We start from the raw sequence: 14868 nt of genomic DNA, 5'->3' as shown, positions 1-14868 counted from the left end.
CTGCCTCCCAGACTCAGTTCCCCACCCCCATCTCTCTCCTCTCCTCTTCTCTCTGAACCCCTGGCAGCTACAGCTACCACACCCCTATAGTGTTTCTGGGAGGGTCCCATGAGCCTTGGCCCCCCAGGGAGGAGTAGAGCTGGCACTTAGTAGGCTTGGGGGGGACTGGGTAAGATGGTATCCTGCACCCCACCCCACGGGGCTCAGGTGTCCCCAGCATTGAGTTTCCCAGGGTGAGCTCAGGGGTGACTGGGTTATTGGCCATCCCTCCCTCTACCCTGTCTGGGGGCTGCTTATTATTTGGAAAGAATGTTCTCTTGGATGCAGTTTTGGAAAATCACTGAGATGGCCCCTTCCCCAGCTTTGTCTGATGAGAGCGTGAGGCTAAATTAAGATGTGAGAGAATTCTCTCTCTCCGCCTCCCACTCTCGCTTTCTCTCTCTTTCTCTCGCACACTGAATCCTCCCTCCACTCCCGCCTCCCTGCACCCCCCTCATGCCCCTCTGACCTCGGCTTCCCTCTGTCCTTGCATCTCTGTCCCCATCCAATGACTCTCCCTCCCCCCCACCCCCGGCATCCTCTATGTTCCTCCATGATCTCTCCCTCTCCTGCCCACCCCCGCCCCCATCTCTGTGGGGAGCTGGAGCTCCTGGTCCTTAGCATGGAGGAGATGGTCGTCATGGTAACGGTTGTCATGTCGATGGCTACTGAGCTAGGGATGAATAGTATCTAGGTGAGAGCTACCTGAGTGGGGACTGATAGGTTCACAGGAGGCTCCATACTTGTCTTTAAGCTTCAGAGCCGCACAGTGTGCGCCCCCATCTAGTGCCTACCCCCCATGCCTACCCTATTTGCACCCAAAGGCATGCCAACATGCCATACCTCTCTGTGGCTGCCTTTAGGTGAGTGTGTCTCAGGGTGTGTCTGTATGTGTTCTTTCTGTGTCTCTGGGTGTGTTGTTTCAAGGCTCTGTGTGGCTTTGCTGGGGGGTGCGGAGGTCTTTGAATTTGTGCAAACCTTTCTAGGAGCAGGGTGTTACGGGCTGGTGTGTGGTGCTGGTCACTGAGGAATCATGAGGACTCCTTATTTTGAGCCCCACATTTATCCCAGTTTGGGGGTCTCCAGGGACCACAGACTTCTTAGAACTCCTCCTCCCAGTAAAGGGCTTCCAGCCTTCCCTGGGCTGCTTGGAAGGATGGAAAAAGTGAAGATGGCCCCGCTCAGGAGAGGCAGCCTGAGCCCCGGTCCCTGCTCAGTCCCCGTCCTGCTGCATGGCTTTGGCTTCTGGCTGCTTGCCTAAGAGTAAAGCAGAAAGTCTCCCAGGGACCCCGGATTACCGGCCCAGGCTGTAGAGGCTGGTAGTATGGGAGCGTCTGGCCCCCTTACCTCAGGTCTTTCTGGGCAGTGGGGGCAGAGACGGGAGCTGGGGAAAGCTGGGTGGTAGCTGCTCTGAGCTCCTGAAATGTCTAAAACGGAGGAAGACCCAGCAATTAGTCACGGAGCAATTACTCTAATTGTTCCACTCCATGACTCACTGGTAGCAAGTAAATACTGATTAATTCATTACTTTGAGACTGTGTGTGTGTGTGCGTGTGGTAACAGGGGTAGGTGGGGGGGAAGCTCTTGGCTCCCTGCCCTGGCCTCCTGCCCTGCCTGGCGTGGGTAGGGTTTTGGAGCAGGTGGTCGAGGCGCAGGGCCGGAAGCCAGGACTGAGATCCTCTCTCTAGCTGCCTGCAAACTCCAGAAGGGGGCCTGTTAGGGGTGGGAGTGTGAGATGCTGAGCACAGAACACAGTGCTGATCCAGCCCCTCTCCTGCTCACACACCTTGCATGGCTCCCTATGTCAGTCAGATAGCGTGGATGCTCAGACACCACCTCAGACCTGCTGAGCCACTGAATTTTCAGAGTATTCTGAGATACAGTCAAGGTAAAAAATGACCAAGAGTTTCCAAGAGAAAGTTGTCAGCAAGGGCCTCTGATGGGGCTTCCCCAGCCTCAGCGCTGGCTTGTCCTTGCCCCACCTCCACCCAAGAGTTATTCACGTCTCCCAGCTCCAAGCCTGTTCCTTAACAGATACTTCCTGATACCTACTGTGTGTCTGACACGGTCCTGCCCCCATTGAGGGATAGTTCGGGGCAGGAGGGTGGGCACAGTCACGGAGAAAGTATGTATCCAAACAAACACGGCTCACAAGTAGCAATAGATGTGAATTCAAAAGCACAGGATACTCTGAAAGATCCAGATAGGAGGGCTTCTTGGAAGAAGTGATAGGGGAGCAGTAGTCAGCTGGTGGAAAGGTGGAGGATGAGGGAATGGGAAGAGCGTTCTAGGTGGAGGGAACAGCATGAGTGAAAAGGGCAGGAGAGATCAGTCCTGTTCCAGGAACAGATAGGGCCAGAGGCTGGAATCCAGTGATTGAAGGGGTTCCGAGGGGCCCTGGATGAGGCCTTCAGACCTGACTCTGATGGCGTAGGCTGTACTTCCCTAGCTCGGAGCCTTTGCTTATTCTGTACCTTCTGCTTGAGATGCCTTTCTCTCAGTTGATTAAGATGCAAGTGCGAATCCTTCAGATCTGAGCACCAGGTCACCTTTCTCCGAAAGCTCTCAGTGGGTAGGAACTGTGGCTGGCATCAGTCTGGACAGGGTCAGAGGTGTGGTTGGGAGTTTGTGTGCCTGCCTTGGATGTCCTGAGTGCTGGCTGTCAGCCCAGGGTTGCAGTGGGGTGGGGCGGTCCCAGCCCAGGAGCTGCAGCTGCCGGCGTTCCCAGGTTCTGATTCTCTGGGAGGAGTCTTGGGTCTGGTGGGCTGGACCCTGGGAGAAGCCCCTCTCATAGCCCCCCCACCCCCGGCCCCCAGGAGACCCTTGTGGCAGAGTAAAAGTGGCATCAGGCCCTGAGCTGACTCTGGACATTGAGATACTTTGGGGGGAGGTGGAGACAGGGGGGCTGACATTGTTTTGGGGAGGACCCAGGGCCAGGGCTGGAGCCCACTCCCTTCTCTCCTCCTCCTCTTATCCAGGATACTTCCCTCCCAAAGCCCCAAACCTCCCCCACATTCAAGTCTGTCTGTTGGGACTAACTGCACTGCCTTTGGGATTTTGAGATGTGAGACTTTGGGTCCCCAGCAGAGTCCGAATCATATCACATCATGTGCTCTCTGGTAGCCTGGGGCAACAGGGCCTCAGACACCCACTCTGTGGAAGGGACTGATGGTGCTGCCCACACTGAGGGTAACGCTAACCTGTGCTGAGCACCTGCTGCTGTGAGGTGTGCTCGGCACGTGAGCACGCTGCATGCTCCGTTTATGAGTAATGTGTAAACCAGGGCTTGCAGAGACTAAGTAACTTGCCCTGGGTCACACATTTAGTAGGTGATGGGGCCAGGACTCAAATCCAGCATTCTGGCTCTAAACCCAGTTCTGCCACCTGCAGTTCTGTTCAGAGGGTTGAGGAGTGATGGGGTTTCCAGTGGTGGCCGTCAGACAGGAAGGTGGAATTGCTTCCCTTGCCTCCGGGTGGGTGGAAAGCAGTAATTAGACCTGCCTGGCTCTCTGTTTGCCCCCGTGGAGGCCACGTCCTATGCTGTCCTTCCACTGTCACCTGGCCCATGAGGGTGTCTGTTGTTCCTCTGGCTGTGTCCAGGCAACTGGCCTCAAGTGCTGAGCCTTGTGCCCGATTCTGCCCTCCCCAGGCTCAGCGCTGGCGCAGTGAGAACTTTGAGAGGCCCGTGGACCTCGAGGGCTCAGGGGACGACGACTCCTTCCCCGATGATGAGCTGGATGACCTCTACTCTGGGTCTGGCTCAGGCTGTAAGTATCCCCTTCTCTTTCCCTGCACGTTGTGTTGGCAGTGCCAGTCTGCCTCTGGCGCCCCATCCAAGGCTTTGATGGCAAGGAAGAGGAACTCACGCAGGCTCACCTGAATGGTGGGGTCGGGGAGAGGAGGTCCAGCAGGGGCAGCTCATGGCCTCAAGCACAGGAAGAGCAGGCCAGCCTCCGCGGGGTGGAACCAGGGCCTTGAGGCCCCAGAGTCTAGCACACCTGCTCTGCATCCTTTCTGTCTCTGCATCTCTTTGTGCACTGCTGGACTCTCCCTGCAGACCTCTGACTTCTGTCAGGAAACACAGATCCCCCTCAGTAACCCAGTTTTCAAGTACAGTCCTGACCACTTGGAGGAACTTAGTAGCCACTTCTCAGTTGCAATGGCCAGTCCTCAGCAAAGACCATCTGATTGGTTCAGCTTGGATCAGGTGGCCACCTTCTGTCCAATCAGCTGTGGCCAAGGGCGGGCTTAGGGCAGTGATGGTAAAGGGCAGGTACCTCCAGTGGTGCCTGGGACAGCCCAGTTCTGTGGCCCCGCCCAGAAAGGCCAGCAGAGTCGCATGACGTAAGGGAGGAGCACTGAGTTCAAATCCAGTTTCACCACTTAATAGCTGTGCCACCTTTAGCCATTTTCCCTCCCTTGAGTCTGTATTCTTACAGTGAATGGAGAGCCTTCTTCTCAAAGCCTCTGGAAGGCTTCTGTTTAAGATGTTAGGGTCTGGCACAGAGAAGGAGCTCTAAAAATAATAGTGAAAAGGGGTGTGTGTTGATATTGGGCCCCCTGAGGGGACAGGATGGGTCTGATGGGATGGTAAGAGGTCTGAGTGCCTCTCACCGTCCACAACCCCCTGCCTTCAGTCTCCCCCCTTTAGCTTGTTCCTTTAAGCCTCTTGCAAGTTAATCTTCATAAAATCCATCCTGATGGGTCACATCTCTACTCCCAAACCTCTCTGGCTCCTCCCTACCCCTCTTCTGCCTGGTTCAGGTCCCATGGGAGCTACTGTGGCCTCTCTCTGTCCTCGTTTCCTCTCAAGGCCCTCCCTTCATCTGTCGCGGCTTGGAGTCCAGATTACTCCAGCATCCCCTGTGGGAGGGGCTGGTTCTCCCTCTTGCCCCCTTCTTGTGTCTCTGGAGGAGCCCTTGGTGTACCTGCCATCTGTGCTCATGTAGGGTGTACCCAGGTCTGACTCCTCCCAGAATGCCACTCCCCTAACTTCCCTAACCTCCTGCAAGATTTGCCAGTACGGGTTGAGTTGCCACTGTCTAGATTCAACCAGCGAGAAGCTACAGGCTGAGTGGCTGGAATAGTCGGGGAAGATGTTCTGGAAGAGGTGGTCCCCTAGAATTTTTGGCTAGGCAGAGAGGATCTGGGAAACATTCACTAGCCATCAGGCAGCCAGTAACCTTTGGCCAGATTGTGCCTTCCTCCTTTCCCTCATCTTGTCTTGGGAAAGTCATGTAAAGGGTGGGGGTTGGGAGCTCCCCCATCTTGATGGCCATTGCTTACCTGGGATCTTCATGCCCCTCAAATCACCCAGCTCCCTAGCTCTCTCCTCTCCCCCATCCCCTCAGACTTTGAGCAGGAATCAGGCATTGAGACAGCCATGCGGTTCAGCCCAGATGTGGCCCTGGCAGTGTCCACCACACCTGCCGTGCTGCCCACCATGGACATCCAGCCTGTGGGCACCCCGTTTGAAGAGCTGCCCTCTGAGCGCCCCACCCCGGAGCCAGCCACCAGCTCCCCATTGGTGACAGAGGTCCCAGAAGAGCCCAGCCAGAGAGCCACCACCATCTCCACTCCTGCGGCTACTACTGCTGCCACAGCCACAGGGGCCCCAGCCGCAGCCACAGTGCCCTCTACAGTGGCCACCACCATCCCCAGCATCCCTGCGGCACCCCCTTCTGCGGCCACCACCTCTGTCGTAAGGACCACCGGCGTACGGAGGCTTTTGCCTCTTCCACTGACCACAGCAGCTACCGTCCGGGCCACCACCCCAGCAGTGCCCTCACCTCCCACCACAGTGGCTGTCTTGGACACAGAGACCCCAACACCCAGGCTGGTCAGCGTGGCTACCTCCAGGCCAAGAGCCTTTCCCAGGCCAGCTACCACCGAGGAGCCTGACGTTTCTGAGAAGAGCACCCTGCCCCTGGGGACCACCGCCCCTGGGCCCACGGAGGTGACTCAGGTGAGCAGGTTGGGAGAGGACAGGGAGTCAGAGCAGAGGAGGATGGGTCAGGGCCTGGGGGAGTGAGGACAGAGTTGGGCAAGGGTGAAATCTGGAAAGTTCTGGAGATGAGCCAGACAGGGATGGGGGGGGGGAGAGGCTTGAGGCTGGAGGGCCAAGGCTGGGGCAGGTCACAAGATGAGGACAGAGGTCAAGATGGATGGAGATGGTTGAGGGACCAGGCCTGGGTCTTCCGATGCTGGGACAGGACATCAGTTGGGGAGGAATGGGGTGAATGGGAGGGTTGGTGGGGGGAGGGGCCAGGGGCCCATGTGTTGCGGTTAACAGCACAGAATCAGGAGCCAGGCGGTCTGGGCTGGAATTCTCCCTCTGCCACGTGGCTTCAGTAAGTCACTGATCCTTTCTAAACCTCCATTTCCCTATCTGTGAAAAGGACAAAATAGTGGAATACAAATCATAGGACTGAGAATTAAGTTTCTTGACATACCCAAGTGCTTAGGGCAATGCCTGGTGATAGTAAACAAAAAGTTTCCCTTTTGTTATTGTCATCATCACTGCTGTCATTGCTGTCACCCACCTGAGGGTGACTGAGAGTGGGGCTGAGCGGGAGGGATGCTGTAGCTCACTCTAGGGGAGCACTGCCTGGCGGGCAGGCTCAGTGCTGGACACTTTACCTGTGTCCTCTCTTCTCACCCTCCCACCCACCCCATGAGGTGGCACCGCCATCAGTCATCCTTTTACAGGTGAGGCCACGTTCCAAGGCTTACAGCAGTGGCAGAGTCGGGATTTGAACCAGACAGTCAGCTCCAGAGCTTGGGGCTTGTGTGTGTGTGTGTGTGTGTGTGTGTGTGTGTGTGTTTGTGTGTGTTTTATTATGGATGGGGGTGGAGAGTGGAGGATTGAAGGGAAGAGGATGAAGGTGTCTGGAATACCGGGATGGATGGATGGGATCAAGGAAATGGCAGAAGTAGCCTGGTCCCTGCAGGGTATGCTGGGCAAGGAGGGGATCTAGTGACATGGACTAGGGTACTAAAGCCCTTGCAGCCGCCTCACAGAGGAGGGCCTCAGGCTCCGGAGCTGCCTCAGATCAGCATCAGCCCCTTCGACTCCCCAGCCAGCCCTAGCACGTCCTAGGCCCTGCTTTCTGCTCCTCTGAGCAGCTGGGGCAACCTAATGTTTCATGCATACTTGTCCAGGCTGGCAGGGGAGACAGTGCTGGAGCAGAGACCAGGTCGCTGGCGCAGCCCCTACACATGGCCTCCCCTCAGCCTAGGCACCAGACCCACCCTCTCCATGCCCACCCGTGAAGCAGCTACATCCTTGCCCCAACCCCAGCTCTGGTCCTGCCTCCATGTGGTGGGAGCCATTGAGATTTTTGGTGCTCTTGGACTGACCTCCAGGCTAAGGGACTCACCCATGCCTCAGGTACATGGGTCCAGGATCAGGCCCAAGTATGTAACAGCTGCACCCAGCAGTCCCCTAACAGCCATCCCCGATAGGAACCCCTGAGGACTGTGACAAAGGCAGCTGAAGCAGGAAGTGATGGAGATGGGATGGGGACCAGGTGAGAATGGAGGCAGTAGAGTGTAGTGGTTAGGAACACAGATTCTGGAGCTGGATCTGTAGTTTAATTCTGCTTCTGTCATGTACTAGCTCTGTGTCCTTGGGCAAGCCACTTAACCTCTCTGAGCCTATTTCCTGCTTTATAAATTAGGGGTAATAATAACTGCTTTATGGAAATATTGTGAGGCTGAGATGCCCATGATGCCCTTAGCCCAGTGCCTGGCACATGGTGAGAGCTTAGTAAGTGGTAGCCCCACCAGGGGAGTGGAGTGGTGATAGTAAGCTTCTGTGCTGTGTGTATGGCTGCCCAGTGGCAGGGGCTGCTGGGGCCTGGCTCCTGGGCTCATGCTACCCTCCTTACAGACTCCAACTCCAGAGTCCTCTCTGACCACGACCCGGGATGAGCCAGAGGTGTCGGTGAGCGGGGGGCCCAGTGGGGACTTTGAGCTGCCGGAGGAAGAGACCACACAGCCAGACACAGCCAATGAGGTGGTGGCCGTGGGTGGGGCTGCGGCCAAACCGTCGCCTCCACCCGGGACGCTGCCCAAGGGTGCCCGGCCAGGCCCCGGCCTCCTGGACAATGCCATCGACTCGGGCAGCTCGGCGGCTCAGCTGCCCCAGAAGAGCATCCTGGAGCGGAAGGAGGTGCTCGTAGGTGAGACTTAGGGCCTGGGTGGAGCCCATAGTGGGCAGCTGGTGGGGCCTCAGTTCACCCTCCAAGAACCCAGGAGAGATGTCAGGGTGTGGGTTTCCTAGGAGCCTAGTTTCCTAGGAAGGGAAAGCTGGGGACTTGGGGACCCCAGGACCCCCCCCCCTCTGGTTCCTCCCCTGATCTTCCCCATCCCAGGGTTTAACCCTAACTTCTTCCTACCTGCAGCACTTTGCTCAGCACCCCCTTATCCATCCTCAGACTCTGCCCTTGACCCCTGCTTCCCTGGGCCAGGCTGGTTGACCCCTTCTGGACCTTACCCCCTGGACCCTAATCTCCGACCCCATCCTTGGCTTAACTTGCTCCCACCCTGAGGGCCTGCCCTGGCCACATCTCCTGAAGTGTCTCCTGACTTGTCCAAACCCTGCCCCCTACTTAGGAGCAGTGTGGCCTTGGGCAGGTCCTTTTCCTCCAGGCTCCCTTCTCCTCATCTGCAGAAGGGGGATGATCATTTGCACTGTATCAATTCTCAGTGCACATCTGTTCATATGTTAACTCTTCTGCAGTTGGGATGTGTCCTAGATTAGAAGGCAGAGTTTTTTCTTTCCTAATGGTATTTAAAATACTGGAGTGTCTTTCAGTGGATGGCACCTTACATTTGATGAGGACCATAGCACAGCACCTCCCTCATAGTGCCGTATGAAGATTGGTTGTGTTCATGTGCACTAGGGGACTAGGACAGTGCCAGGCTGCAGCGAGGGCTGTAAATGGCAGCCAGTGCTGGAGTCTTAACATGGACTCCAAACTTCACTCCAACTCTGTGGTCTCAGGTTCGAGCTTCCCTGCCCTCTCTGGACCCTTGCCTCCACCTCTGCAGGGCCCTCCACCCTTTCCTTAGGCTCTGAGCTCATCCCACCCGGTCTCTGGCCCTTGACCTTTGCCCTCTTCGTCCACAGCTGTGATTGTGGGCGGGGTGGTGGGCGCCCTCTTCGCCGCCTTCCTGGTCACACTGCTCATCTACCGCATGAAGAAGAAGGACGAGGGCAGCTACACGCTGGAGGAGCCCAAGCAGGCGAGCGTCACGTATCAGAAGCCCGACAAGCAGGAGGAGTTCTACGCCTAGCGGAGCCACAGTGCCTCCCTGTAGCCTCAGTGCCACCCCTTAGCCCAGTCCCCGGCCTGGTGCCACCAGCCCCAACCTGGGACTGGGCCTGGGAGGCAACCTGGCCCCAGTCCATCTCTGCCACCCTCCCAAGGTCTGCCCAGACTGCCAGCCTCACACAGCTCTTCCCCAAGGGACGGCGGTGGGGGGGCACTGCCATCTGCCCTAGACTGTGCCCTTATGAGCTCATCATTTGTAACCCACCAGCCTGGGGCTTCAGGACCTCATGTCAGATGGACAGGAGAAGGGAAGCTCCTGATTGGCTGGTGGAAGAAGGGGTGGGGCCTGAGCCCCAACCTGGCCCCACAGGGCCTGCTGGCTGAGGGCAGAGAGGCACTCAGGCTGATTTCCAGATCAAGCATTTGGCAAGCTCAGCCCTTGAAATCATTGAGACATTGGGCCCCTCTCTGCCTGGGTGAGCGGGTAGCCCTCACGGCCAGCCTGTTTTGTCCTGGCCTCTGTGGGGTTGTGCGGTTATTTTCCCTCACCCCTGCCTGATGCACATGCGCCCGCAGACTTCACCCCCTTCCCAGTCTGCCCCTGCGGAATTGGCTTCCCGAGAGTGGCCTGGCAGCCACTGGTGAGGAGGGGCTGGGCTGCTTGGACCTCCTCCTTCAGAGTGGACTCTGCACAGACACCGTCTCCCACATGATCACCCGTATTGTCCCACACTGACAAAAGCATGCGATGACAAAGTCACATGCAGTCCTGACCACCCGACCAATCCAGACATGTCACAGACACACATGTTCTTCCAAAGATGTTTATTCTCATGGGTTTCCCACATGTTCCCCAAATGCTTATGACAATGCAAGTCACTAGTCATCGTCACCCAGTGGTGACGGTGTGGCCTGCCTCCCTCTTGCCACCACACCCCCCACACACACTCCGACACCACACACTGGCAGGAGACTCCCTGCCTCCCCCTCCAGCTTTCAAGCTCACTGGGGAGGGTGCAGTTAGGCCAGAACAATCAGCCCATATTGGGTCCCCTGGGTTGCCCTGTCACACTCAGCCCTCACGACACCCACACCAACCACATTGCCACCGAGCCCGGCGTGTCAGATGCAGTCCCACGTGGATGCATGGCCTCACCCACACAGCCTCAGTCTCACAGTGGAAGAGGGCAGGCAGATTAAGTGAGGTGTGGGAGACGTTGCCACAGGCCTCTCAGGCATTGCATACCCGCAGGGCCTGGGCTCACCCTGTTTCCCGCCCCTCTGTAGCCTGCAAAGGGCTTGGTGTGGGGCCAGCCCCCACTTGCTGAGGAAAGCAGGCTGGTTCCTGGAATTTGGCCTTGGGCCGGGGAAGGGGCTTGGGTCTCCTAGGACCAAAGGCCCCAGGTGGGGAGGGGGCATGTGTTCAGGCTCCTGGTCTCCCTGCCTCCCCCTCCTGCACTGAGCTCGGGGGCTGACTCTGCCTCCCAGGACACAAGTCTCCAAAGTGCCTGTGAGGGTGGGCCCTGCCCCTGGGCCCTCTGCACCCTCTCCCTTCGGCCTCGCGGGGCCCACCTCAGCCTCACCCCTGGCCCTCTCGTGGACACCCATTCATGTGGCCAAGCAACCTGGCGGTTCTTCTGGCTGCAGCTGGAAGCAGCCTGTCCAGACACACGGCCCCAGGCCGAAGGCTGAGAGCAGGCGGCGGGGTGGGGGTGTCACAGACCCCAGCCCACCTCCCCCTTCTTTGTTACCTTTACAAGTGGGGCAACTTATGTAGATATTTTAAATGTGGGTCACAAATCTCCTATGGGGGGTGTGCTTTGTGGGGGCTCTTGGAGCCAAGGGATGTGGTCTGAGTCGTGTTGGCTGGGGCTCACACCTCCACCCCTTGCCCACAGCCCAGATTAAAGTCAGGAGCCCATTTTCTGTTCCCTCTTCAAGACTCAATGGCAATAGACTTCTGCAGGGCAAGGGCTAGGGGCCTGAGGGTGAGGGTGATGTTCCAGGGAGTGTCCACAGCCTGTCTCTTCCACTGGCCTACTTCTGGGCTGGGGCTCCATCTTTCAGACCCAAAGGCCCCCCTTGGCAGGGCCTGGAGGCTTGTGAGGAATGCAGCTGGTCCCAGTCTGTGAGGGAGCGGGAGCAGGAGCAGGGAAGGCATCCTGGGCCCACGACCTGTCGGAGGTGACCTGGCCTCAGTCATCCCTGGATCAGAAGGGCTGAGAGATGAGGGAGACCAAAGGTCCAACCTCCCTCTACCCTGCTCCCCGGTGGGCTGCTGTCTTGGGACAGCAGCTCTGGTGAGAAGGCCTGGGCAGGCCGAGGCTGAGAAGCTAGGGAGCACGGAGGAGAGAGGGCCTGGACCACCTGGGGAAGCCCCGGGATTCTGGGACTGGGGCAGGAGCCCCGGCAACGGGCGCAGCCTGGGCTGGAGCCCATGGTGGGGGCGGGGGGCCGGCACAGCATGGCCGGCTGGAGCAGGCTTGGAGTAACCGCATGGGTCCAGCCTGGCCTGACTCCTCACCTTCTGAGGGTTGGATTCTAACCTGGGGCCTAGGGCTTTGCCTCCTGGCCCCAGCCTTTTCTCTGTGTCCTTAGCATTTGAGAGAAGAGGCCGAGGCCTCGTTCACGGAGCCCTGGACCAGAGACAAATGTCCAGGCTTTATCTTCACGATGTTTAACGCAGTCCAACCAGCCCAGATCCACTCCAGCCAGCCCGTGCCCGCAGGGCAAACCGCGCACGAGAGAGGGAGGTAAAGGATGAGCTGGAGCTCTCCTAGGTGCTGTGTGATGTGTGCAGGGCCTGCCCAGATAGGCCCCCCGCCACCCTGGGGTGCTCCTGGGTAGGGTGTCCTGCAGGGCCCCGGTGTTTCTGGGGAAGTGGGGCCAATTCCAAAGGAAGAGGGAGCTTGTGTGCTTGACTGCCACTCTGGGGCCTCAGCTGCCAGGGAGCAGGAGATGGGTGGGGCCTTTTGCCCGCTGTGACGTCTAGAGCCTGGGCTCTGTCTCCTCAGGGGGCCAGAGAGGGGACCTCCTTGGAAGGGTCAGTCCCCTTGATCACTGGAAGCAGATGAGTGGTCACCGGGGCTGGGCCGGGCAGGTCAGTTGGCAGTGGCTTCCGGTGCTCAGGCTGGACCCCCCAGGGGTCATCAGCAAAGCCATCTGTCTGGCCTTCGAGGCTGGGGCCCTGGGCACGGGGAGCAGACCCACCTCTGCCTCCCCCTTGGCGCTCCTGAATTTCTCCTGACAGCCACCACCCCGGACTTGCTTCCCCAGGCCTCCTGCCTGTAAATAGTAGCCCACAAACTGTGTACAGATTTACAGAGATGCCGAGGCTGGGCCCCAGAGTCACCATCTAAGGGCTGATGGCCCCGGGATCTCCGGGCGCCCACTGGACAGCTCAGTGCCCCGGCCCCAGCGTGGCGAATGCATGTAAATATTTTTCGTAGGCAGCGTGGCTCCAGAGAGCCCCCTGAAGTCAGTGTCCCTCCTGTGTGTCCTTTCTCCTGTACAGAACCCTCCAAGAACCCTGTCTCGGGTCGAGGGGGAGTTTGTCTTTCCCTCCCCCAGGCCTCCCCTGCCCTTTCTCTCTCCCATAACCTGTCTATTAACTGTACCCGTCCTGAGTTCATGGCCAAAACTTTCAACAAGAAAAAGCAGTGGAAAAAGAGACCAAGGCACCTACTCTGCTGTGGGTGCTTACCTGTCCCAGCTTTGTGAAGGAACTGTTTGGTTTTTGGGTTTTTGTTTTTTAACACTTCCCGTGCTGTGCCCATTTATAAGAGGAAATAAAATTAAGCTGAAATGATGCACTGTGGTCAGAGTGTGAGATCAACATGGAGGTCCTGGAGGGAGGGACAGACCATGGTCCCCCTCAGGCCTCAGCCATGTTCCCATTTAAAAGAGACTGAGAAGCAAGCAAGGAAAATTGACCAGCAACCCCTCATGGGAACCATTATGGTAAAAGCTGCTGTCGGTTGAGAGTGTTTGGAAAACCACGGAGCTGACTGTGGCAAGGCTGGGTGGGGCTGTGGTTGGGTGGGGGTGAGCTGTGGTGGCATTGGGGGCTCTGTGGTCCAACCCCCAGGGGAAGAACTGTGGTTTGGGGCCACAAGGAGAGAATCTTGGGGCTGCAGGATATTGGAATTGGACTGGCTGAGACGGGATGTCTTCGGAGTCCGAAGGGCCTGGTTTCAAGCCCAGGTGACGTTTACTAGCTCTGACTCTGCAGAAGCTACTTGGCCTCTCTGAGCCTCAGTGTTCTCACCTGAGAAATGGGATACCCATTATCAACATCCTCTAGGTGGGATGCAGCAAGGATTCAGTGAGGAGGCCGACTCAGCACAATGTCTGGCACAGCAGGGTCTTGGGTGATGGCATCAGAACAGAGCAGAACCCTGGACCAGGAAGAGTTCCAGGGCCTGGAAGCACAGATTGCCTCCTGGGATCACAGGGAGCTGGGAGGGCCAGCCCTGGGCCCCTCGGGGTAGAGATCCCTTCTTGGGGATTTTCCTGCCCCTGCCCACGTATCTCTTTGTGACAGGGGCTCGGTGCATCCTGGGGACCAGTGGGTCACTCTGCCTGTTTAGAAGTCCTTTATGTCCAGCCAAAATCTGCCTCTCCGTTGTTTCCCTTCTCAGGTCCTCACTCCCCTCTGGAGGTGCGTGGGGCTCTGCCCCCAGGCATGGCCGTGGCCTTCCCTCCTCCAAGGGAAACCTCCCCGCCTCCCACGAATGTTACCCATGGAGATGTGTTCCTCTTAAAATGTGATTCTCACAGAGTCCTGATGGTTCTGGGGAGAGTTGGAGTCTGAGGCTCTTGGATTTGGTACACAGTCCTACCCCTCCCACCCTTCACTGAAGTTTCTTGAGTGCCCACCCTGTGCCAGTCCCTGTGCTTGGAGCCGGGAGACGAGAGGTCTACAAGACAGACCCAGCCCCTGCCCTCAGAGCGCTTACAGTCTATTGAGGAAGGAGCCAACAACCAGAGCCTCATGACTCTGTAATGACACTGGTCTGGGATGGAGAGTGTCTCCTCTCCTCAGCCACCACCCCCAGCCGCCCCCTGCCAAGCATCCCCCTCACTGCCAGACAGTTCAGGGACAGAGCCCCAGGGCCCGGGTCCTCACTGCAGGACCTCAGACCATGTGTCCCCTGAAAGTCTCAGACTGCATAGAAAAAAAAAGGGGGTGAAGGGGCCAGCCTTGCCATGCGGAGGTTCTCACAGAGGACTGGGCCCCAGTTAGGCCTGCTATGACGTGAGGGGTTGGTTTGCACCATTCAAGTCCCAGCCCCTGTTGTGGTCCCTCCTCCAGGAAGCTTTTGGAAGATGATCGCATCCTGTCTGAGTTCCTCCAGCCTGTAGTTACCTCCCAGCTGGCCAGGCCACCCCCACCTTCTCATTTGAATTTGAGTGACGGACATCCGTGCTGTATTCTCAGCCTGGAAGAGTAGAAAGAGTCTGATCTTGGAGTCAAGTAGACCCAGCTGTGTGCACTTGGGTACAGTGTTCTAGCTCTCTGAACCTGTTTCCTCGCATGCAAATGTGGACA

General features: G+C 57.7%; 1 protein-coding gene across 1 annotated transcript in view; it reads left to right on the top strand.

The window, feature by feature from the left end:
* The window catches only part of SDC3 (syndecan 3), a 37223-nt gene extending 24096 nt beyond the window's left edge, over window positions 1-13127 (top strand). Inside the window, exons 2-5 of the mRNA XM_032495721.1 lie at window positions 3689-3806; window positions 5391-6004; window positions 7931-8222; window positions 9173-13127. Coding sequence (XP_032351612.1) covers window positions 3689-3806; window positions 5391-6004; window positions 7931-8222; window positions 9173-9339 — 1191 coding nt within the window. The 3' untranslated portion in view covers window positions 9340-13127. The remainder of the gene's footprint in view (window positions 1-3688; window positions 3807-5390; window positions 6005-7930; window positions 8223-9172) is intronic.
* Window positions 13128-14868: the final 1741 nt, after the last annotated feature.

This window comes from Camelus ferus, chromosome 13 (genome assembly GCF_009834535.1).
Source record: "Camelus ferus isolate YT-003-E chromosome 13, BCGSAC_Cfer_1.0, whole genome shotgun sequence".
NCBI lineage: Eukaryota > Metazoa > Chordata > Mammalia > Artiodactyla > Camelidae > Camelus > Camelus ferus.
This window is presented reverse-complemented; position numbering and strand designations above follow the sequence as displayed.